The 22,153-nt window shown below is 53.0% G+C and overlaps 12 protein-coding genes and 1 non-coding gene across 14 annotated transcripts; 9 read left to right on the forward strand and 4 right to left on the reverse strand.

Moving 5' to 3' along the window:
* Nucleotides 1-222: 222 nt before the first annotated feature.
* PPTG_20543 lies at nt 223-295 on the forward strand. The gene has a single exon. It is a non-coding gene; the product is annotated as a tRNA-Arg (tRNA).
* Nucleotides 296-479: 184 nt separating this feature from the next.
* PPTG_22548 (hypothetical protein) lies at nt 480-1,267 on the forward strand. Its single transcript, XM_008904791.1, has one exon. The coding sequence runs from the start codon at nt 733-735 to the stop codon at nt 1,216-1,218; it is 486 nt and encodes a 161-aa protein (XP_008903039.1). The 5' UTR covers nt 480-732; the 3' UTR covers nt 1,219-1,267.
* A 46-nt stretch (nt 1,268-1,313) lies between these two features.
* PPTG_09522 (hypothetical protein) lies at nt 1,314-4,607 on the forward strand (the record flags this gene model as incomplete). Its single annotated transcript, XM_008904528.1, has 1 exon — nt 1,314-4,607. One exon carries the CDS (start codon nt 1,314-1,316, stop codon nt 4,452-4,454), a length of 3,141 nt encoding a protein of 1,046 aa, XP_008902776.1. The 3' UTR covers nt 4,455-4,607.
* PPTG_09523 lies at nt 4,438-5,021 on the reverse strand. Of its 2 annotated transcripts, XM_008904530.1 has the most exons (2): nt 4,854-5,021; nt 4,438-4,784 (listed from the first exon to the last, which is right to left on the reverse strand). In XM_008904530.1, exons 1-2 carry the CDS (start codon nt 4,994-4,996, stop codon nt 4,568-4,570), a joined length of 360 nt encoding a protein of 119 aa, XP_008902778.1. In that variant the 5' UTR covers nt 4,997-5,021; the 3' UTR covers nt 4,438-4,567. The 2 variants fall into 2 exon arrangements, with proteins under 2 accessions (XP_008902778.1, XP_008902777.1); XM_008904529.1 differs by having other exon boundaries at nt 4,501-5,021.
* Nucleotides 5,022-5,319: 298 nt separating this feature from the next.
* On the forward strand, nt 5,320-6,786 carry PPTG_09524 (hypothetical protein; the record flags this gene model as incomplete). Its single annotated transcript, XM_008904531.1, has 7 exons — nt 5,320-5,341; nt 5,416-5,473; nt 5,545-5,688; nt 5,751-5,970; nt 6,048-6,266; nt 6,336-6,470; nt 6,541-6,786. The coding sequence occupies 7 exons, from the start codon at nt 5,320-5,322 to the stop codon at nt 6,784-6,786; spliced, it is 1,044 nt and encodes a 347-aa protein (XP_008902779.1).
* Nucleotides 6,787-7,271: 485 nt separating this feature from the next.
* PPTG_22549 (hypothetical protein) lies at nt 7,272-7,886 on the forward strand (the record flags this gene model as incomplete). The annotated part of the gene is made up of 1 exon (XM_008904792.1): nt 7,272-7,886. The coding sequence occupies one exon, from the start codon at nt 7,272-7,274 to the stop codon at nt 7,884-7,886; it is 615 nt and encodes a 204-aa protein (XP_008903040.1).
* A 908-nt stretch (nt 7,887-8,794) lies between these two features.
* On the reverse strand, nt 8,795-10,462 carry PPTG_09526 (hypothetical protein). Its single transcript, XM_008904532.1, has one exon. It carries the CDS (start codon nt 10,329-10,331, stop codon nt 8,901-8,903), a length of 1,431 nt encoding a protein of 476 aa, XP_008902780.1. The 5' UTR covers nt 10,332-10,462; the 3' UTR covers nt 8,795-8,900.
* A 1,474-nt stretch (nt 10,463-11,936) lies between these two features.
* PPTG_09527 (hypothetical protein) lies at nt 11,937-15,465 on the forward strand. The gene is made up of 3 exons (XM_008904533.1): nt 11,937-12,021; nt 12,178-12,224; nt 12,313-15,465. The coding sequence occupies exons 1-3, from the start codon at nt 11,997-11,999 to the stop codon at nt 15,232-15,234; spliced, it is 2,994 nt and encodes a 997-aa protein (XP_008902781.1). The 5' UTR covers nt 11,937-11,996; the 3' UTR covers nt 15,235-15,465.
* Nucleotides 15,466-15,549: 84 nt separating this feature from the next.
* PPTG_09528 (hypothetical protein) lies at nt 15,550-16,908 on the forward strand (the record flags this gene model as incomplete). Its single annotated transcript, XM_008904534.1, has 1 exon — nt 15,550-16,908. One exon carries the CDS (start codon nt 15,550-15,552, stop codon nt 16,906-16,908), a length of 1,359 nt encoding a protein of 452 aa, XP_008902782.1.
* Nucleotides 16,909-17,157: 249 nt separating this feature from the next.
* Nucleotides 17,158-18,681, forward strand: PPTG_09529 (hypothetical protein; the record flags this gene model as incomplete). Its single annotated transcript, XM_008904535.1, has 1 exon — nt 17,158-18,681. One exon carries the CDS (start codon nt 17,158-17,160, stop codon nt 18,679-18,681), a length of 1,524 nt encoding a protein of 507 aa, XP_008902783.1.
* A 120-nt stretch (nt 18,682-18,801) lies between these two features.
* Nucleotides 18,802-20,893, forward strand: PPTG_09530 (hypothetical protein). Its single transcript, XM_008904536.1, has one exon. It carries the CDS (start codon nt 18,896-18,898, stop codon nt 20,771-20,773), a length of 1,878 nt encoding a protein of 625 aa, XP_008902784.1. The 5' UTR covers nt 18,802-18,895; the 3' UTR covers nt 20,774-20,893.
* Nucleotides 20,845-21,668, reverse strand: PPTG_09531 (hypothetical protein). Its single transcript, XM_008904537.1, has one exon. It carries the CDS (start codon nt 21,496-21,498, stop codon nt 20,890-20,892), a length of 609 nt encoding a protein of 202 aa, XP_008902785.1. The 5' UTR covers nt 21,499-21,668; the 3' UTR covers nt 20,845-20,889.
* Nucleotides 21,669-21,762: 94 nt separating this feature from the next.
* Nucleotides 21,763-22,023, reverse strand: PPTG_09532 (hypothetical protein; the record flags this gene model as incomplete). The annotated part of the gene is made up of 1 exon (XM_008904538.1): nt 21,763-22,023. One exon carries the CDS (start codon nt 22,021-22,023, stop codon nt 21,763-21,765), a length of 261 nt encoding a protein of 86 aa, XP_008902786.1.
* Nucleotides 22,024-22,153: the final 130 nt, after the last annotated feature.

Consider the following 22,153-nt stretch of genomic DNA (forward strand, 5'->3'; position numbering starts at 1 on the left):
GATGTCTACCGTGCGTGTTTGACCAGACAAGCGGGTCAAATGATGACTAAGTATGCAAGATACCTCGAGTAGCATTCTATCGTCTACGGTACGTTGACGCAACCTTCGCGCCCCCTTGTCCGTTATGGCGTCTTTTTCGTCGCTCGTCATAGCCAGGCTCGCGATCCAAAATCGGTGGTCACGAGGTTTCCGCAAGATTTAGGGGCTTCGATTTGTCGGCGTGTCCGCGTGGCCTAATGGATAAGGCATCGCCCTCCGAAGGCGGGGATTGGGGGTTCGAGTCCCCTCGAGGACGCTCTTTTGGTCAGAAGTCATGGTCCAGTCATGTAGCGAAACACAACGCCCACTTCAATTTCAAAAAAAAGCAACTCTTTCTCCAACATCGACATTGGCATCCACACGACGCGCATCGAGCTGATGGCGAAGGACCAGAGAGGAAGACATGTACATGCGAAGCGCCACCAGCAGTCTTGTCGTTACGAATAGCCGAAATGGGCTACAGTTCGCAAATGCGAAACCGGCAGACACCACTGAGAACTACGCGACGATGCTGCATCTGCCTTTACGATCAAAATGGCCGTCCAAGAATGCTATCGCTCTGCCGCAGTCTCGCAAAATGTTCTCTGCGAAGGAGGCTGCAGTTGCACCTGTCACGCCGCATTTGCATTCTGACGGACTGAGAGGGAGGTGCACTTCTCACCTTAGCACGCTAGTCTGTGACCAGCCAGCCCCATGATAGCAGTGATACCCAGCATAAAACTGGTCGCTTCCATTAAATTGGGGCTTGCGTTTGTGATCGTCACCGCCTCGGTATTCGCTGACACTGATCCAGCGGAGCTCATTCCAGTCGTTGCAATTTCATCCGGCGAGAGCAGCAGCATCACTCTTGATCCAGAGAATTGGTCTCCGAATACTCCTCAACCCTCCGTAGTCGTTGTTTTTAACAAGACAGTGGTGGCACAAGCGGATAGTGATGACTGCCTCGATTCCAACGGCACGCGAGTGTTGGTTCACGACGTCGACAAGAGCTTTTGTGTCCACGGATGGCCAATTTGCAACACCGTTAACCGCCAAGGTTTGTGCCCACAAGCTCAAAAAGATCTGCCCAACGGAGCAGAGTGCTCTTTACTATCCACCAGCACGAGCAATTATGGTTGCCTTGAGAAGATAAACGCAGCAACCCCAACATCATGTCATCTTCGCGTCTCCGAGACGTAAAATTCTCATAAACAACATGAATGTTTTAAGTACCTTGCCCTTTGCTCCAAAAATAGTGCTCTGTTTCGACAGGCGTGATTTTCCACACATGGGCGATGAACTTGCCACTCTCACCAAAAGGAGCGATCGGTGAGTTGCCCCAGTTTCTTCTCGAGCGCAGTGAAAATGACGACGACATTGGAAACAGCAGTCCAATATCTGGCAAGTTGACCACTCCTAATTACGTGAGAGAAGCAGCCACATCGATTGCATCACGGTGGCAATGGAAGTACTGGAAGAAATCTTCTCCTTCGTCATTAACGCAACTACGGCACAAGCAGCGTAAATACCCGTTGCCTGGAAAAATACTAACACCTCTGCCCGCCTCGTCATCTCCAGGACGACATAACGTCGAAAAACTCGACAACCTCATCGATTCTATAGCTGAGCACCATTTTCTGCCTTCAAGACCATGTTCAGCTGAGACGAGTGCACATATTTGTTTTGAATCGCCGTTGCCACCACTAGAGCAGCAGATAGTCCAGAGACCAAGACTTGTTCTTGACATCAATGGCGCCCCTACCATTGCGATGGAGCAGATCGTACGGCTTCAGGAGTACATCGAGCCAAATTCACCGGTCAATGCTCTACAGCTCGCTGTAATACCCAAGAAGTGTTCGGGCGGCGATGAAATCGCTCTGATGCCGTGCCATTCGCTGCAGCATCGCGGCTACGAGCTGTTGTCTGCTGAGTTGTGGCGCGAACCTGTTCGAAATCGAAACAAACACTGGTTACACGATGAACTACCGTTCTTAGTGAGGGGTACCGTATCCACAATACGCTGGAGAATGACGAAAGCTCCGAGCGCAAATAATCGTGGCAAGTGGACGAGATTCGAAACCTACAAGCTTCACATTCCATCGCACCCAACAGCAACAACATTTGACACTCGTTCAAGCTCCGTTAGTCCAGTGAAAAAACCTCAGCGTGTTCTTTTGCGAGCTCAGGGAATACTGATCTCTCGAAGTTATTGCGTGGTTTCGGTGTTTGGTGAAGGAATCTACGGACGGCTGTATGGCGCTGGTTTAACTGGGAAAGACAAGAAACGATATTTACGCGTGGAAGCGTACAATCCAGCCACCAGTCGAACATACTCGTTGGTCGTAACGCTGCAAGATATTGAGTGGATTTTCCGAGTTGGAGGTGACGATCCCGAGCGTGAAGCGTTACTAGCCCCAGGTAGAAAACAGGAATTACTACGCCAGCTTATCACATTGCTCTATTTTGAATATCCTGATGACCCAAACAATGCAGATGATTCTGGAGATGCTGTGAAAAACCATAAAATTAGGATACCAGTCCTAAAAATCTCGCCAGAGATTCAACTCAACGAGTCTGCAGTTCGGCGACTTGAACGAGAAGAACGATTACGACAGGATGAAGCTCGCCGGCTTGAGGAATTGGCTGCATTACTTGAAAAACCCCGCCGAGCACGACATCGGCTATTGTGCCGGACGATGAAGCTTCGTGGTCGGCACTTTTACGTCTCGATCTACCATTTCCCAGCTCAGGCTCGAAACCTGATAATAACTGCATACAACTCAAACTCCTCGATCACATATCGGCTCACAATCGGATTGGTGGAGGCTGCATCGCTCGTGAAATTGTATCCGTATCCGCGAGGTGGCTTTAGTCCTGAACAAACGATGCTGGTGGCGCAAGGTTTGCTGTCAAGGCTACAGCTTCTTGGACATGAACGTAGCAAACCGAACGCACGCATGATGCTCGCGATCAATGGCGGTCGAAAAGGATCTGGGATGAACGCTCTTCCTCTGCTTGCTCCTATGATGACCTCGGAGCTAAAACGCGATGAATTATTCAACAAAATGCTGCAAGATAGTCAACGTTCGCTGCAACTTGAACTGGAAATGACGCAACTTCGACTCCACAATGAAGCTGAAGCTGAGCGCGTTGAAATCCGACAGAAAATCACTATTATCGAGACTAAGCGTGCTGAGATAAACGAGAAGGACCAAGGACAGAGGATACGTATCGAAGAGATTGACGCTGCAGGAGGCGGTGGAAATGTCGATGCTAAACGTTTGCATGAAGAGCGACGGGCTCTTAAGACAGCGAGACAAGCACTTAAAGCCGAGATGAAAACTTCAGCAGCGCAATTAACCGAGTTAAAGCAACAGCTGCAAGCTGTGGGCGATAAAGAGAAGGCGGCTGGTGAGCGTGCTCAACGACGAGCTGACAGGGCTCGGAAGCGAATACGTGAAGATGTGGCGCAAACTTTAGCGGCAATACTGCAGCCAACAATTCAGTCAAAGCGACAACTGCGAGTAGGACAACGCACGTGGCTTGCGAGGATACACATGCGTCCTGATCGCACGTTTCTGGGCTCTGGAGGATGTCAAATATCAAGAAAGCGTCTACGATACTCTCTATTCGCGTTAGAACCCGAGAGTAGTGACGATGTGGACGTCGTTGATGCCAATAGGCAGTTGTTTACACTGGAGCTGTATGATCCTTTCACTTGCTGCCGGTGCACGAGTTTTGTCTTTTCGAAACTGGAGTGGCTAGCACTTACGAAAACCCACCTTGAGCAGCAACAATTAGTGCCAGAACTTGCTCCTGCGGCGTCAGATGTGGTCAAACGTCTCGCTGAGCTGCAGGAGACAATGAAAGACACTCGTCAAGCATGCTTTACCATGAAATCAAGTGGTGCTTCATCGAAAGGGAAGACATTAAAGACAAAAGCTGCATCCAGTAAGAAGAAACGAGAGGAGCTACAACGTGCGATAGCTGCAGCGAGTAACGAGATCCACCGAATACATCGAGAAGCGCCATGGCCAGTACTGGTCAAAGCGCTCTGTGAACGATGCACCATCACTCCAGCAACAGATACTACGACCTTCGATATCACCTTGGACCGATGTATATTCCGTGCTGAATCGCCTGTGCTCCGCATCACAAACGACGAGAATGATGGTCAAGAAGATGAACCAAGCGCTGTGGATTGTCATGTTCGAGCAGAAGTGCTTCCTTTCGCCGAAGCAGTAGTGATCGAGGTGTGGGATCCTCGTGATAGACAACTATGGAGACTTGAATACCCTGAAAGTCGTGAGCTGCTGCATGAGTTCGAAATCGAGACTTTCGTCGAGCAGCAGATGCATCTCGAGGCCATTACAATGTCACTAATGCTGTACCCGAACACAGAAACTGGTCGTCTCGAGTTGCGCTTTGAGGAGTGACAGTATAAATTCTAGATCAACATAGTAGAGAAGAACAGCCACCAGATTTGTTAAAGTATTCGTGTTTCTCCGTCGACTTGAGCCTTAAACGCATCAACAGAGGCAGAGCTGGCCTAACTGAAGGAACTGTGATCCTTGGTGTTGCCTGTAAGACGGCGGAACTTTTGTGCGATCTCGTCGAACTCGGTGCTGAGGTCGTCGAGGGAGTTGGCCAGAGCCTCCACGGGGGACGATGCGTCGTTGGTCTGTACGCGCACCACAATGTCATGGATGAGCGGATGCGGGTGGCGGTAGCCGCTGAACGTCACGTTCGGGTCGCGCAGCAGCTGCCTACAAGTGGTTGGCAAGAGAACAAGGTTAAAGTTAAGTGTCACTAAAATATTGCTTCTGGTACCGTACATGCGGATGAGGTTGCCCATAGTGTGGTCCTCACGCAGGATGGTGAACTTGCCGGCGTTGGAGATCTTCGTGTCCTTCTCATACGTCACCTTCTGCGCGCCCTCGGGCAGCAGGTACGAGTCGCTGCGGTTCGGAGCGTTCATGCTGTCTGCTCAAGCTGAAGCAATCGCAAATGTGGTGTGTGAAACATCGTGAGCGTGCTCAGTGTGGTGCACTTCATTTACCTTTTTTAAAACACAAAATTGAACCCATTTTGATGGAGAACAAGACAGAGGTGCCTCGCGGAGGCCGACGCCAGCGCTCGAGGCGCCCGGCAGCTGATGCTAGCAGCTCCAAGACCGAGGATAAGAGACAGCGCATGACACCTCGCAAGCCGCGACCGATCCATCGACCGTGGACGCTGTATGCGCCGCCCAGAATTGCCGAGGACCCATCTGTGCCTCTTGCAGCGTCCACCTTCCGTTTCATGTCGTTCAACGTGCTGGCAGGTAACGACATTACGGAGTCAGCGCGAATGTATCCATACTAAATTGAAGCGTTATTATTATTATTATTATTGCAGACTACTTGGTAATAAACGACCGCGAGAATGAACCCGCCAAGCATCACCAGAAATACGAGTCAGTTGGTGCAATTGCTCACGTAGTGTTCAGATCAATGCTAATGGTGTATACCACTTGTAATTATGCAGCTGGGAGTACCGTAGCGTTCGTTTGATGAAAGAAATTTTGCGCTGGTCACCCCATATCGTGAACCTGCAAGAGGTGGATCACTTTGAAGACTTTTTCGAGCCAAGAATGAAGAAGGCGGGCTTTGTAGGCGTCTACAAAAGAAGGTAGGTCATTGCTGGTAGCACGGAAGATTATAATTGACTGATATTGAGCTTGCTGCTGGCAGAACTGGGGAGAATACGCACGACGGTTGCGCGATCTTCGTGAAGAAGAGCATGTTCCGCATCGTATCCTCTCACCCGATCGAGTACCACGTGCTGGATCATCCTGTATTGGATCGAGATAATATTGCATTGACAGCAGTGGTGGAGGCCAAGAACAGCGTCGGTGGACCCAGTCCTGCTCGTTTTGTGGTCACGAACACACACTTGCTGTTCAACCCAAATGTTCGTGAATTGGAGTTTGAATGCTTTGACTCTACTATTAGCCTTGACCTGCTTTATTGTCTTGATACACTGTACAGCGCGGTGAGATCAAGTTGGCTCAGTTGGACATGCTACTGAAGCACTTGACTTCTCTGCGCAAGGAGCACAACGCGATACTGCCGGTTCTTCTCTCCGGGGATTTTAATCTAGCGCCGCACAGCCCACTTTACCACTTTCTATCTACGGGAAAGCTGGATGCGTCTGGGCTTTCGCGCTATGGCTTATCTGGTCAAAATCTGGATACGTATGCGCTCAAGGTATGATTCTTTGCTGTTGATCATGTGGTGACTGTGATGTTAATAGTACGCTGTTTCGTTTATGAGTAGAAAGCCGCACGGGTCAACGAAAACGATCGAACCCGTCACCATGGAAATGGTACTGCATTTGGAAAGTTTGACAGTTACCGGGCCCAACGAGATGATTTTCGCGTTTACAAGCCCAACACAGTGTACTCTCATGAGGTACGTAAGCTCTTACGCGCTTAGAGAAAGAAGAGCTGGCTAATATCGAGTATCCTATGTCGTTGCGCAGCTTGATTTCGCCAGTGCGTATGCTCAGTTGCCCGATGATAAGTGCACGGGCGAGCCGAAGTTCACGATATTCCATAGTGGCTCCAAGGCCACAGTCGACTATATCTGGTACACACGGAGCTCGCTGCACTGCCACGGAGTAGTGGAAATGATCCCTGCTGGACTGCTCTTCAAGCACGACGAGCTACCTACTACCGAACATTCAAGCGACCACCTATCGCTTGTTGCCGATTTCTCGCTGCGATGAGCAAATGTGAAGATGCTCAGGTATGATGAACTGATAGACTACGACAGTAACACGCTACTCGTGTGGATAACAATGGACATTCGTTTTGTTTTGGTTCTGTCGAAGCAATGCGAAAACAGGGTCATGCTCTATTTCTTCTCCAGCAGCTTGGTCACTCCGTAGCCCACCAGACCAAAAACAGCCGCGCCGATCAGGTGGAAGCTTAGCGGGATACTGAAAGGAGGCACAGGCGGGACCGGGATGTTGCCGGGGTCCTCGTACAACGGCGTCTTCTTGTGCTTCGGGTCGCGAATGATAGCGGCCGCACGGCGACCAGCCACGAAGCCATCTTCATGGAAGCCGCGGCCTAGCCAGGAGCCGGAAAGAGTGATGCCCTCCTCCTGAATGATCTCATCCTGCGGGATACAGTCCGCCAGAAGACGTGGGTGGTCCCAGCGGAAAGCAGAGATAACCTGCGCAGGATCAGGGCGTTTTCCCTGGAAGTCATGCGGCGTGATGGTCACGAACACGTCCTTCTTGCTGTTCAGGCGCTGGATACGGTTCATCCAGTACGTCAAAATGTATTGCTCGTCCTCAGCGATGAGCACGTTCCAACTGCTCCAGACCTTGTTCGACGGAGGCAGCATGATCGGGTCACGGTGGACATACATCATACTCTTGTGGTAGTGGAAACGCATGAGCGATTGGTACGCCGTCTCGCTCCAACGCAGCATCTCGGCACTCTCGTCGGCGTGGGTAGCGAGCACGACGTAATCGCACTCAATCCGCTCTCCGCCCTTGAGAATCACAGCCTTGCCGCCCTTCTCGACCTGCTCAACGGCGGCGTTGTAACGAACTGTGCCATTGTACTCTTCCGTGAAGAGTTTGAGGAACGGCTCAATGTAACCCGAGCCAACGTACCACCACTGGTGCTTCGGGCGGTCCGTACGCCGTCCCAGCGCGCCGAGAATCACCTGCCACAGCGGGATATACAGCGAGTTGGAATGCGTCTTAAGACAGCGAAGGAACTGCGTGACAGGCAGGTCCAGCACGTCGTGCTTGGGCACAGTCCAGAGGATGGAAACGAAGGCCAGGAAGTAGTGGCGGAAGAACTCTTCTGAGTAGCGGCCCTTGGCAGCCCATTCACGCGTGGTGATGTTCTCCTTCACGGGCATGGTCATGAGGTCCATAGTGAACTTGTAGATGTCCATCAGTACACGCCAGATCCGAACGTCGAAGAGATTGAGCAAACTACCGTGGAACGGAGCTCGCGACGAGAACTGGAGGTCTCCCTTCACGTCCGACGTGACCGTGAGGCTCATAGGGATGCGCTTCTTGGTCGTGCCGTCCGGCTGCGTGACGCCCAGCGACTTGAACCATTCCTTAATGTTGGGGTTCGAGTCGCCGAACATCATGAAGCCGATGTCCACCATCTCACCGTCGATCTCCATCTCGTACGTGTGGCCGCCTAGGGTCGCGTTCTTCTCGAGCAGGACAACTTCGTGGCCATCCTTGACCAGGTGATAGGCGGCAGATGTACCGCCGATACCGGAACCGACGACGACGACCTTCATAGCGTTGCAGGAGTCTGGCACCGACACGGACGAAGCAGATTCCGAAATGCCATTGCGCACGTCTGTCAGCGAGCCAAAACTCCCCTTTTCGCCACCACAGGACCATGTCAGGGCGCTGACTTGACGTTTGTAAGGGGATCCACCTCCACTTACAAACGGCAAGTTATTAGTTGTGAAAGACCTCAAGCGACGTACACGCTCTTCAACTATTGAAGCCAAGCTGTTGCGGTGGTGGCACCGACACCATTAGTGCTGACGGAGGTTGCTTGCCTCTATCATACTTCATGTACTCTAAGCAACCATGACAACCATGCAAGTTGCTTGCAGCGTGGCGGACACGGAATGGTCATCAGTGCGAGCCTTAGTGAAACTCGTCTGCGTGCCGAAGCTCGTACACCACTCTCGTCAAGGTCTGGTCTGATCATGTGATGGCGAGAGGTGTCGTCGCTCGATATCTGACTCGGAAGAAGCGGAATTTTTTTATTGGGAAGAACATGCTGAGTATCATCCTGCCTGCAGCAAGTGAAAATCTACATCGATTTACTAACACGTATCATCTATTTAGAACTTGACGTCAAGGTATTTGGCAATTCCGTAGCCAACCAGGCCGACGACGGTAGCACCGATGACGTGGAAACTTAGCGGGACACCGAAAGGAGGCACAGGAGGGGTTGAAATGTTGCCCGGATCCTCGTACAGCGCTGTCTTCTTGTGCTTCGGATCTCGGATTATCGCAGCAGCACGGCGACCAGCCACAAAGCCGTCCTCATGGAAACCACGGCCTAACCAGCAGCCTGACAGCGTGACACCTTCCTCCTGGATGATTTCGACCTGCGGAATGCAGTCTGCCAGAAGACGGGGGTGGTCCCAGCGGAATGCAGAGATGGTCTTGTCTGCGTCCGGGCGTTGGCCCTCAAACTCCTCGTACGGGGTAATTGTAACGAACACGTCCTTCTTGCTATTCAGATGCTGGATGCGGTTCATCCAGTACGTCAGAATGTACTGGTCCTCATTGCAGATCAGCACGTTCCAGCTGCTCCACACTTTGCTAGACTTTGGCAGAAGCGTGGGGTCACGGTGCACATACATCATGCTCTTGTGGAAGTAGAAGCGCATCAGCGATCGGTACGATTTCTCGCTCCATCGAAGCATATGCGCACTTTCATCGGCGTGCGTGGCCAGAACGACGTGATCGCACTCAATACGCTCGCCACCCTCAAGGATGACGGCCTTGCCGCCCTTCTCAACCTGATCGACAGTCGCATTGTAGCGCACGGTGCCGTTGTATTCCTCGGTGAAGATTTTCAAGAAGGGCTCGATGTAAGCCGAACCAATGTACCACCAAAGGTGCTTCGGGCGTGCTGAACGGCGGCCCAGAGTACGCATGATCACCTGCCACAACGGGATGTACAGCGAGTTTGAGTGCGTCTTGAGGCAACGAAGGAATTGTGTCACGGGCAGATCCAGTACGTCGTTCTTGGGTACGGTCCACAACACCGACACAAAGGCCAGGAAATAGCTGTGAAAGAACTCCTTCGAGTACTGGCCCTTGGCGATCCACTCGCGGGTGGTGATATCCTCCTTCACGGGCATGACCATGAGGTCCATGGTGAAGCGGTAGATGTCACGCAGGACACGCCAAATGCGCAGGTCGAAGAGGTTAAGCAAACTGCCGTGGAACGGAGCTCGTGACGAAAACTGGAGATCACCCTTGATGTTAGAGCTCACCGTCAGGCTCATCGGAATACGCTTCTTGGTGGTTCCGTCCGGCTCGGTTAGACCAAGCGACTTGAACCACGCCTTGACGTTGGGGTTCGAGTCGCCGAACATCATGAAGCCGATGTCCACCATCTCACCGTCGATCTCCATCTCATAGGTGTGTCCGCCCAGCGTTTCGTTCTTCTCGAGCAGGACAACTTCGTGACCATCCTTGACAAGGTGGTAGGCAGCGGAGATACCACCAATGCCGGAGCCAACAACGACGACCTTCATGTTTTTTCGTGGGTCCTCAGCAGAGACAGCTATTGCAAGCACGCGGCCAATGTGGAAATGACCAGCTTGTAGCTGCGGGGTATGCCGATCAAAGGTTTGTCGCTAGCGGATACGCAGATACACGTAGCAGGTGCTTCAGCTTCAGCTTGGAGACCCCATCCCTTACCGCAGCGGACAAGCGTCCGTTCGTCCACTTACAAACCCGAAGTTATCAGCAGCTCCTATTGGAACGGTAGTGGACAGAGCGGACAAAGCCCGACCACACATTGAACGCGTATCTATTTGCTGTCGAGGCAGTTAGATACGCGCGCTTGCAATGGCGAACCTGCTTGCTGTTGAGGCACTACCGGTACATGTATAGACTTGCGGAGAAACTGCGCTACAGTATGATCACCAGCGGGAATGAAACCAGCTGAAAGTGCTTGGATCGAATTTGATAGCTTGTCTCGATCACGATGTTTGAAACCTTTGGCGATTGTAGCGACTGCAGTGCTGGCGCTTAAATAAAGCTACCAGGTTAATCCCGCGACGGGCGCGATGTATCTCTCCCGTGTTACTCCTATCGCTCCAACTTAGCGTACATGTTCATGTAGCGTGCGTTTTCACTTCGAAGTGCATTTGCCGATTTCTAGGACGCTGGTGGTTATTGAGCTCTGATCTGCCGACAAGGCATGGACAACACTTTTTAACGCAGCAGAGTCCTAGCTGCTGTACCCTGAGTCGAAGCTCAGTACGCCGTTGGTTCTTCGTTATTGCAACATACCACTTCTATAGTTTACCAGCTTGACGAACTTGTGTCTCAATTGGGCTCGTGCGTTCTCACTGGCAGTATTAGCCTATAAAGCGCTATTTTTGCAGTGCGATGCCTAGTGCTACCTGTTGCTTGATTGTGTAACAAACTTTCGTGCTAGTTTGCAAGGAAAATGGCCTTCCAGATACAGATTCGAGCCTGGTTTCTGGCTCGACAATCAACGTTTCTTTTGCTGTGGCCCGATTTTGAGAATGTCGATATGGCGCCAAGTTTGCTTGCTTAATTGTACAGGCTCCACCCTATGGACCACAGTGGAGTACCACCAGCTATCCAAATATCCATGTAGGACAAACCCAACTTTGCAAAAATGCCACCCTGTGCCAGCAAAAGCTGGCCCAGCATGGACAACGTGGCGGTGTCGCGATCACGTCGGGGTTCCTAATTTGGAATTCGATCGGGAGAAAGACTGCGGATGCTCCTTGCGAGCGGAGCAAAATGTAGGAATGCAGTTCTACGGGGTCTCGTAACTACTGATGCACAGGGGCCACCTACTAACTTTTACGACGACAACATCCAGGTGACGCAAGGCACAATAATGATCGACCATTTCATGCGCCTTTTGCAAGTGCCTGTAGCAATTATTGTGTCAAGACATCTAGCTGGTGTTGCTTCATATAGGTTTGTTGGGGCAAGACGAAAAGTATCTTTTGGACACTTCAACCTGGATATCAAATTGTAATTTATGTATTCTCCAGGCATGGCTCTTGTTGTTTGCTATGTGCTAACTCTGTAATAAACAGGTCTAAATCACGAATGTACCGTTTACCATCAATAAAGTGCGATTTTTATCTTTTGGGGGAAGTGAGGAAGATTTCTTTCTGGCGGGGTGTGAAGCAACAACAGGAAGAGACAGGATGACCGTCGCACTCGGCAGTTCCGGTACGTTTGCTGGCACTGGGAGCAGTGCCCCCTAAGCTCCCCTGCACCCTCCCCACTTCTTCTTCAAATATATGCAACCTAGGCTTCTCGCCGCCTTCTCTAGCCGTCACAAATCTAACATTGTCTGGGTGGATCTTTTTGTCTGTATCTCTTCAGCTGCGGGCGTTCTCGCCCTCCTAGAAGAAGAAGATAACGTGCTTAAGGTGCGGCAGATCAAGACACTTCTATATCATCTCCTTTTGCTCTTTAAGGCCCATTATTAACACCGCTATGATCGTATTCGTCAACCAGACCCATGCTCTCCAGAAGCTGAACCAGGTGGTGGACCACTACTGGGCCGAGATCGCAGACGCCATTCCGCTTATCGAGGAGCTATCCGAAGAGAAGAACTTTCCGGACCGCGAGTTGGCTGCCTACGTTGCCTCCAAATGTTTTTTCCACTTGGAGGAGTACGAGGACGCGCTGCGTCTGGCACTGGGCGCCGGCAAATACTTCGACCTGAACACGCGCTCTCAGTACACAGATACGATCATCGCCACGTGCATCGACAACTACGTGGCTGTGCGTGTCAAGGAGGACTTGGAGGCCGAGAAGGCTCTGGATCCACGACTCACTCAGGTGGTGGAGCGTATGTTCGAACGTTGCTATGCCGCGGGTGAGTTCCGTCAGGCTATGGGCATCGCGTTGGAGGCTCGACGACTGGACCAGGTGAAGGAGTGCCTCGCCCGCTCTACAGACGTGTCGGCAGCGCTGTCGTACTGCTTTGAGATCTGCAAGACGGTGGTCAGCAACCGCCACTTCCGTCTCAAGGTGTTTGAGGTTATGCTGGAAGTCTACCGCTCCCGTCCTACTCAAGACTACGCCAGTGTGTGTCAGATTCTGCAGATGCTGGACAACCACGTGGAAGTGAGCAAGATCCTGGAGCAGCTTGTACGTGGCAGCGACCGCGACTGCCTCGTGGCCTTCCAGGTCGCATTTGATCTCAACGAGAACGAGAATCAGAAGTTCCTAATGAATGTCTATCACGCACTACCGAGTCCACCGGCACCTACTGCTGAGCCTGCTGCAGACACGACCACTACGGCTGAGGAGGGCAAGACGGAGACGCCCGCACCTACCCCGGCTGTGCCTGCTACTCCTCCTCCGGCTCCTGCTGGGGCTTGTACTGATTACTGGGACAAACTGGCTAAGCTGAAACAGATCCTGTCGGGTGAATTCCTTGTGGACTTGAAGCTGGATTTCCTCCACAGCCACAGCGACTCGGACCCGCTCGTTATGAAGACTATTAAGACTGCTGTGGAAAACCGCAACTCGGTGTTGCACCACGCTGCTGTGATCGCACACGCTTATATGAACTGCGGCACCACGTCGGATTCTTTTCTACGCGAGAACTTGGAGTGGCTGGGTAAGGCTACGAACTGGGCGAAGTTTACGGCCACTGCTAGTCTGGGTGTCGTGCACAAGGGCCATGTTCGTGAAAGCATGAACCTCTTGGCCCCCTACTTGCCTCAAGGTGGTATGACGACCTCCCCGTACTCTGAAGGTGGCGCTCTGTATGCGATGGGGCTGATCCACGCCAACAAGGGCTTTGCAGGCTCGGGCAGCAAGACTACGATGGAGTATCTGCGTAATGCGCTGAAGAATGCCGGGTCAGATGAGACCGTACAGCACGGCGCGTGTTTGGGTATTGGTCTGTGCGGCTTGGCTTCTCACGACTACGAATTATACGAAGAGCTCAAGACTGTGCTGTTTACGGACTCAGCCGTCGCGGGCGAGGGCGCTGGCATTGCTATTGGTCTTACTCTGCTTGGTGCTGGAGGTGAGGGACGCAACGGTGAGATCGTAAAGGACTTGCTGGCCTACGCACACGACACGAAGCACGAGAAGATCATCCGTGGCTGTGTGATGGGCATCGCGCTGATGATGTACGAGCGCGAAGAGCAGGCTGACACGTTGATCGAGCAGCTGACGCGAGACAAGGACCCGTTGATCCGCTACGGAGGCATGTACACGGTTGCCATGGCGTACGCAGGCACTGCCAACAACACTGCTATCCGACGACTGCTGCACGTGGCTGTGAGCGATGTGTCCGACGATGTGCGTCGCGCTGCTGTCACGTGCCTGGGTTTCATCTTGTTCCGCACTCCTGTGCAGGTGCCTAAGCTAGTGTCACTACTAGCTGAGAGTTTCAACCCGCACGTCCGCTACGGAGCTTGTGTGGCTGTGGGTATCGCGTGCGCTGGCACTGCCAAGAACGAGGCCATTCAGCTGCTGGAGCCTCTGCTTGACGACGCTGTAGATTACGTGCGTCAAGGTGCGCTACTTGCCTTGGCCATGGTTATTATGCAGGAGTCGGAGGGGCGCAACCCGAAGGTGGCTGCTATTCGCGCAAAGGTCCTCAAGCTGATTACGGACAAACACGTTACGACGATGACCAAGATGGGTGCGATCCTGGCCCAGGGAATCTTGGATGCCGGTGGCCGCAACGTTGTTATTTCGCTGCAGTCTCACTCTGGATTCACCAAGATGGCTGCTGTGGTGGGACTGGCCATTTGGGCACAGCACTGGTTCTGGTACCCTCTGTTTAACTTCTTGGAGCTGTCCTTCCAGACGACCATGGCGGTTGGTCTTAACAAGGACTTGAAGCTCCCACGCAGCTTCGAACTTACGTGCAATGCTAAGAAATCAGCGTTTGCTACGCCCAAGCGCATGGAAGAGAAGAAGGAGGAGAAGAAAGAGCTGGTTGCTACTGCTGTGCTGTCCACAACCGCCAAGGCACGTGCTCGCCAGGCTAAGCAGGATGCGAAGGAGAAATCAGCCAAGTCTGACGCTAGTGGAGACATCGTCATGGAGGAGAAGGAATCTACTACTGCTGACGAAGAGAAGAAGGACAGTGGCGATGCTATGGAGGTGGATACGGAGGGATCCAAGCCAGCTGCCAACAAGAAGGCGGCGGTCAAAGAGCCGAACGTGTTCACATTTACGACGCCAGCACGTGTGACGTTGGCACAGGAGTCTGTAATCTCTCTGGATACAGCGCAGAGGTACGTTCCGGTGATGCACCCTGCACAGAGACTGGCAGGGGTTATCATGCTGCGTGACACAACGCCCGATGAGGCCGAGGATGTGGAGGCCGTGAAGGCACCCGCTGCCGCTGGCGCGGAGAACGAAGCAGACCCGCCTGAGCCGTTCGAGTGGGAGCCGCCGCAGTAGGTGTGTACGTACAGGACAAGAGGCCTCAATCTCGGCAACGCAGACCGACATGGGGATCGGACTTTGTTCAGTGCTCTCCCTACTGGACTCGACTCTAGCGGAGCGTAGTAGCAGAAGGGTGAGGTCAGACTGACTGTAAGCGAACAAAACAACTCGAATATAATTTTCAATCAAGCTTGCCATCGTTCACCATTGCCTTGGCTGCTAGACAATCCAAAATCCGAAGCGATGATACCTTTTGATTGGCATGAGGCACCCAGAGCTCATCTTTCTCCGACTTCATTCGCAATCCCCCCTCCGTGAACATCTACGCAAATGCTGGACGATATTGAGGGACCCGCGGCGAGCCCTTTGCTGCCTACCGGAGCAAGTGACAGGTTCGCGAAGTTGACAGGGCCGCAGATCGGACAGCCGTTGTACCGGAAGCTGTTCGTGTTTACCAGGCCGGGGTGGCGAGCGTATCTGAAGCAGTTCATGACGCTGCAGGAGCTCTCTGGAGCGTTCGGGGATATCGGCCTATTCCTACCGCTGCTCACTGCGCTGGCCATTGGACGAGTGCACGGTGTACCGCAAATTGAGTTCGGAGCGGCGCTGTTCTTTGCGGGAGTCTTCACGTCCAGCTTGGCACTTCACTTCAACGTACCGATCCCAGTGCAACCCATGAAGACAATTGCCGCCGTGGCCATTGCTGACAAGCTCCCGAACGAGCAAATCATCGCTGCGGGTATCCTCATGGGGGCCATCGTGGGCGTTTTGGCGCTGACTAACATTATCACGCATGCGAGTAAGGTCGTGCCCGTTGCTATTGTACGTGGAATCCAGCTGGGTGTTGGGATCAGTTTAATGGGCAAAGGCTTCAAGACCGCGTATGTGAAAGCGACAACATCAACTAAGGACGAGGTCGTTTGGCTTGGCCTCGACTCTGTGTCCATTTCGCTGCTCCTTGGGATCCTATGCATCGTGTTCATCCGTAACAAAAAAGTTCCTATGGCGCTCTTGCTGTTTGTCTACGGGATGCTCGTCGCTGTATACCAGTATGTACGTCTGTGTGATGAATATCACCTGCCTGTGCTGTCGCTTTTCGGTCCGGTGTTCGTTGCACCAGTGGTCCCGTCAGCGCACGACTTCGGCCAGGCATTTGTGTATCTCGCCTTGCCACAGCTTCCGCTGACTCTGCTAAACTCGGTGGTTGCCCTGGAATCGCTAGCTGCCGAGCTCTTCCCAACACACGACAAACCCGCCGGCGTGCGTCGTGTGTGCTTTAGCATCGCTGGTGGGAATCTGCTGTTCTCGTGGTTCGGCATGCTGTCTGTATGCCATGGCGCCGGTGGTCTGGCCTCTCAGTACGCTTTCGGCGCACGCAGTAGCCTATCAATGGTTTTTCTCGGGGCTTTCAAGATGTTCTTCGCTTTGCTACTGGGCTCAACGTGCGTGGCGCTGCTTCAGACGGGCATCTTCCCGTCATCCGTGCTCGGCGTTATGCTGGTCTTCAGCGGGTTGAGTCTCGCTATCGTCGGACTCAAAGTCGACACAAGTGATCACGATGCTGCGCTGCTGCTGCTGGCCACGACGTCAGGCTGCCTCGCCTTCAATACGGGCGCGGGCTTCCTCCTCGGCCTTGGTTGTCATGTGCTACTTCAAACTGTGCAGCACTTCAACAACAAGGTCAAGTAAATTCGCTAGCAAATTAGACAGGTGATGTCGCTTGTAGGTCGCATAATGTGTGCACAACACGACCAATCTGCTTCTGGCTCCACGCCCAGTCATCATCGATCGCTCCGTCTATTGTCTGTCTCACTTGCAGCGCCGAGTTCGCTCCTGCATTCAGCTTGAAGCGGAACCAGACGTTATACCTTCAAAGGTAGCGCTCCCAATCCTGTCGGAGTGCAAGATACAGTAACTTAATTCGCGAGCGAGTCCGCGATGGCTGGCGAGCGTATGGGCCGCAGCTTCGAGACGCAGCGCCTGGTGCCTCCAGCGCACCAGGATGCGAGAGCATACAACGGCTACGAGGGCAGCTTTGACGGCCGCGGGGCCGCCGTCGGAGCCTTTTCGCTGCTGGGTAGCGAGCATGCCGACTATGGCGCTACGTTTAGCCAGAACGTGAAGGATTCGCGACCACACTGGCAGCCTTCGGTGGCGATCCCCGTGGTGGCGTCCACGTCCAACAAGCTCTCGAACTGGCAGACGTTCTATCACTTACTGTCGTTTATCACGGGCACCGGCATGCTGTGTCTACCACTGGCCCTCGTGGAGATCAATTGGTACGGTGTGCTACTGCTTATCGCGGCGGCGGCGGTTAGTGCTTACACTTCCAAGCTTCTGGTGGACGCGCTGGAGGCAGTGCGCTGGCTGAGAGGCACGAGCGTCTCGTACAGCGACCTCGGACATGAGTGCTTCGGCGCAGCCGGTAAGCTGGTCACGAGTATGCTGGTGCACGCGTCTTTTCTCATTCTGTCCACGGGGTACCTGACGCTGGCGACGTGGTGTCTGGTGGATGTACTGGGACTTCAGTACGGCACTGTCATGCTGTTGGTGGCAGTGTGCGTGTGGTTCCAAGTACTTGTGCCCTCGCTAAAGGCGCTAGCGGTGTTTTCTGCCGTGAATGTGGCCTTCAGCTTCTGGATCGAGTCGGTGATTCTGGGCGACGCCATGTATCCCCTCAAGCAGATTGCACTGGAGCATTCAGACTTCATTTTTGTGACGCCGGACCTCTCGAACGTATCGATGATGGGGAAGCTCTCGTACACGTTCTCACTGCTTCTCGGTGGACTCTTCGGTCACTCTATCATCCCTACATTGTATGACGCCATGGCGGATCCCAGTCAATGCAGCTCGGTGGTGGCTCGCACGAAGTTAGGGGTTACAGCATTAATGTATCTGCCCATTTGCTGTGTCACGTATGCCGTGTACGGCGCAACGCTGCAGGCACCGGTCTTCTTCAACATGCGCAACGTTGTCGTGCGCAACGTGGCCATCGTGCTGTACACTATTCACTTGCTGCTGTCGTACACTGTCACATTATTTCCACTCCAGCGTGCATTTGAGCAGTGGATCGTGCAGCCTCCGAGTAGGAGCGGTCATAACAGCCCAGTGGAAGCTGCCGCTGCTGCTGGAGAATTGCCATTCGTGACCTCCAGTCCCGCGCTTCAGAGTGACCATGAAGGACGCTGTGGAGGCGTCGAGACTGCTGCACGCATATTCTGCCGCAGCATTTTGGTACTCACCACACTTCTTTTGGGCTACTTTACGGCTCCTAGCACGATCGATGTCTTCGCGTGGATGCTGGTGCCTACAGCTCTGTTGGCGCTTGTGTTGCCCTGCGTCTTTTACTGGCATTTGTGCGGTGAGGACGCCACGCACATGGACCGCGTCGCTTCTGTTGTTATCAGTGTGGTTGCCATCGTCACCGTGTGCTGGAGTCTCGCTGTGATCGTCGAGTGTTAGTGCGCTGGAAGGAGTCAAGTCAGCAATAAGTTAAATGAGCGCAGCAGCATAAGAACAAGAAAAATGTAAAAAAAATCAACTTCAACAAAACTGTGATAATTCATATTTGGGTTTATTTTTCACTGAAAACCTTTGTATCAGGATTCATTGTATTTTCGGCTCCTTTTTCTTACGTGGAAAGGTCCGCCCAAGAGGAAGCTCCAAGTCATCAGCAATGGCCATGGACGCGATCACCAGCGTAAAGAATTACCTGGAGAAGATCATCTCAGACCCGCAGCTGGAGGGGATGAAGGCGCTACTGCTGGACGCTGACACCAAGAGCGTCATCAGTATGGTTATGTCCCAGTCGCACATCCTGCAGCGCGAGGTGTTCCTTGTTGAGCAGCTGGACGCCACGCACGAGCCGATGCTGCACCTCAAAGCTGCCGTCTTTGTGCGCCCCACGGCTCGCAATGTGGAGCTGCTGCGTCGAGAGCTCAAGGCGCCCAAGTACGGACGCTACCACCTCTTCTTCTCCAACATCTTGCCCGTCGAGGCGCTCGAGAAACTGGCTGAAGCGGACGAGAAGGAAGTCGTGGTGCAGATTCAAGAGTACTACGCTGACTATCTGGCAGTCAATGACTCGCTCTACGACTTCGGCCTGCACAACTCCATCCAACTTAGTGTCAGGATGCCGACGGCTTCGCCCGGAGGATCTCTGCTATCCACTGCCACGGCTGGAGTTCTGACCACAGATCCCGTGGACAAGACCAAGATGACGCCCCCGCAGTTGTTTCAAAGAAGCGTAGAAGGACTGCTCTCTGTGCTGCTTTCAATGAAGAAGAAACCGACGATCCGGTATGCTAAAGGATCGGAAGTGGCCGAAAAACTAGCGCGTGAGGTGTCGGCGAGGATGCAACTCGAGCAGGATGGACTCTTTGATTTCAGACGACCAGAGGTGGCCCCGCTCGTGTATGTGCTGGACCGCAAGGACGACCCCGTGACGCCATTGCTCACTCAGTGGTGTTATCAAGCAATGGTACATGAACTGCTCGGACTACACGAGAACCGCGTGGATCTTCGTGACGCACCTAATGTACGTAAGGACATGACGGAGCTTGTGCTATCTACGACCTCGGACGATTTTTTCGCGCAGCATGTACACGCCAACTTCGGTGATCTCGGCATGGCGGTGAAGCAGCTTGTGGACAAATATCAGTCTCAAACTCAGACCCACGAGAATATCCAGTCTATCGATGACATGCAGCGCTTCTTGGAGAACTACCCAGCCTTCAGATCTCAGTCGGTTACGGTATCCAAGCATGTGACGCTGATGGGTGAATTGGCTCGCCGAGTGGAAGTGGATGGACTTATGGATGTGAGCCAACTGGAGCAGGAACTCGCATGCGGAGATGACCACAATGCACATTTCCGCGATGTGGTGACGAAGCTGAAAGATGCGCAAGTGAAGCCACTTAACAAGCTGCGCTTGGCGATTCTCTATGCTCTGCGCTATGAAACACACAGCTCGGTTCAGCTCAAGACGGTCAAGGAGCTGCTGGCAGCCCCACACGGAGGAGGACTGTCGGCTGATCGCGTGGCTTTGGTTGATGCCTTTCTAAAATTTGGTGGCCAAAAGGCTCGTCAGGGTGACTTGTATGGCGATCGTGCTGGTCTGAAGAAGTTCATGCGGGCTGTTACGCAGGGCGTACAGGGTGTCCCGAATGTATACGCGCAGCACGTGCCGCCACTAGCCAAGAAGCTAGAAGTTATCCTAAAGGGTCAACTACTGGACCAAGAGTTCGGCGTGGTGAATGGAGGTGCTGGTGCTGCAACATCGACTGACCTTGGCGGAAGCAACGGCGTGAAGAGAGTACGCGACGTTATTGTGTTCGTGTGTGGTGGGGTCACGTTTGAAGAGGCTATGAAGGTGGCTGAGCTTAACCAGAAGGTAGCGTCGTCAAATTCAGGTCAGCGCATTCTCCTTGGTGGTTCGCGCATCCACAACTCGACGAGTTTCCTTGAGGAAGTAGCGGCGGCCTACAACTTGTCCCCTCTCCATGGACACGGAGGTGCGAATGCCAACTGGAATTACGACGGAAAGAAACTCTAGATACGTTGCAGCAGAAAAGAATGGAGAGAACAGAGAGTTTGATCTTGCGTAGCAAGAAGTAACAAGAAGAAAGGAATGTGTATTTCTATTCAAAAGTAAGCCGGCTTACTACTAAGTTAGGACGAGACGTTGATGCGCTCGTAGGTGGCGTGGTCGTCGTCGACGTGCGTCCCGTAGAGATCTACGTACAGTACCTTGGGGATGAAGGCAACACTGTTGATGGTTTTCACGAAGATCTTCCAGAGACGCGACGGAGCACCATTGATTGTGGTTTGCAAGATAACTCGTCCTTTAGCGTCAACGTAGAGTAGTGATGGACGACTGGGCAGCGCATTCAGTGTAACTGTGTAGCTGGTACCGACTGCTTCGACGGCAACTGGACCTTCTGGTTTGACCACCTTGTGCGAGTACCCCCACGCCAGTTTCCGCTCGATCATCCCAGTGGGGTTACTCGTGGGGTGGGCTGTCCAGCCGAAGCTCTGCCAGTTGATGTCCAGCGGCCACTTTGGGTCCAGCTCACGGCGCTTCTTATCGCGGAAGTTGGCAGAGTACACGACGAGCTGTGCATTCTTACTACGCTCAAAGACGACAATCCGGTCTTGATTCACTGGCAGGTAGGCCGGCCATAGCGGAGTCTGCGGGTGAGAAGACTCGGTCGTGCACTGATAGTCATTGTCGGGGTACTCGTCCGTGAAGTAATGCTTTTCTTGATTCTGACTGCTCATATCCTGGATGCTGTTCCGTGGTGACTGATCAGGAGGCGGCTGTTTCAATAATGAAGTGAACGGTTGCGCGCGCGCCGTTACTCGTGAACAGCGTCCTCGATGCTTACCAGAACTATCCTAACGTTTGGGCACTAGAACGTGAGCAATAATAGCTCGAAATGAAGATTCAGATGTCTGTCGCGCGTCGTGATAGACTGTCGCTTCGAGATGACGTTCATACGGTGTGGTGTACATAAGAAGCAACTTGAAGCGAGCTCAGCAACTTTACCGGCGCTCCTGGCTCTTCATCTCGGATAGCAGCGCCCGAATGGTGTCGTATCGCCGGTCTTGGGCCCACCCAGTGTGAAATGCTTGTAGACAACAACCGAAGCGGAAGAGCAGCTCGGCTATACTTTTGTCCCAGCGAGGTTCGTATCCTTCGTAGCCTGACGCTTCGATCGTTTCCTTGACAAACTGCAGACGATCTTCAAACACACTAACTGAGTAAGGATCGTCGCGGCACCACCCTCGCACTTCTTTCAGCATTTTCTTCAGCCGCTCTTGGATAATGACCACCTCTTCTGCTGGAGTCTCGAAGTTGGCGGCGATGTGTTTGCGTAGCTTTGTCGTCTCAGGAAACTCGCGTGGTAAACGCTGGAGAAGCAACAATATGCAC

Source organism: Phytophthora parasitica (genome assembly GCF_000247585.1).
Source record: "Phytophthora parasitica INRA-310 unplaced genomic scaffold supercont2.18, whole genome shotgun sequence".
Lineage (NCBI taxonomy): Eukaryota > Oomycota > Peronosporomycetes > Peronosporales > Peronosporaceae > Phytophthora > Phytophthora nicotianae.

Bases quoted from the DNA above. Each gene is read 5' to 3' on its own strand.
- PPTG_09523 (XM_008904529.1), bottom strand. From the start codon at position 4,996: ATGAACGCTCCGAACCGCAGCGACTCGTACCTGCTGCCCGAGGGCGCG.
- PPTG_09527 (XM_008904533.1), top strand. From the start codon at position 11,997: ATGACCGTCGCACTCGGCAGTTCCG. The intron at 12,022-12,177 runs GTACGTTTGCTG...GTATCTCTTCAG, and splicing joins CGTCGCACTCGGCAGTTCCG to CTGCGGGCGTTCTCGCCCTC. The intron at 12,225-12,312 runs GTGCGGCAGATC...TTCGTCAACCAG, and splicing joins AAGAAGATAACGTGCTTAAG to ACCCATGCTCTCCAGAAGCT.
- PPTG_09526 (XM_008904532.1), bottom strand. From the start codon at position 10,331: ATGAAGGTCGTCGTTGTTGGCTCCGGCATTGGTGGTATCTCCGCTGCC.
- PPTG_09530 (XM_008904536.1), top strand. From the start codon at position 18,896: ATGGCCATGGACGCGATCACCAGCGTAAAGAATTACCTGGAGAAGATC.
- PPTG_09531 (XM_008904537.1), bottom strand. From the start codon at position 21,498: ATGAGCAGTCAGAATCAAGAAAAGCATTACTTCACGGACGAGTACCCC.
- PPTG_22548 (XM_008904791.1), top strand. From the start codon at position 733: ATGATAGCAGTGATACCCAGCATAAAACTGGTCGCTTCCATTAAATTG.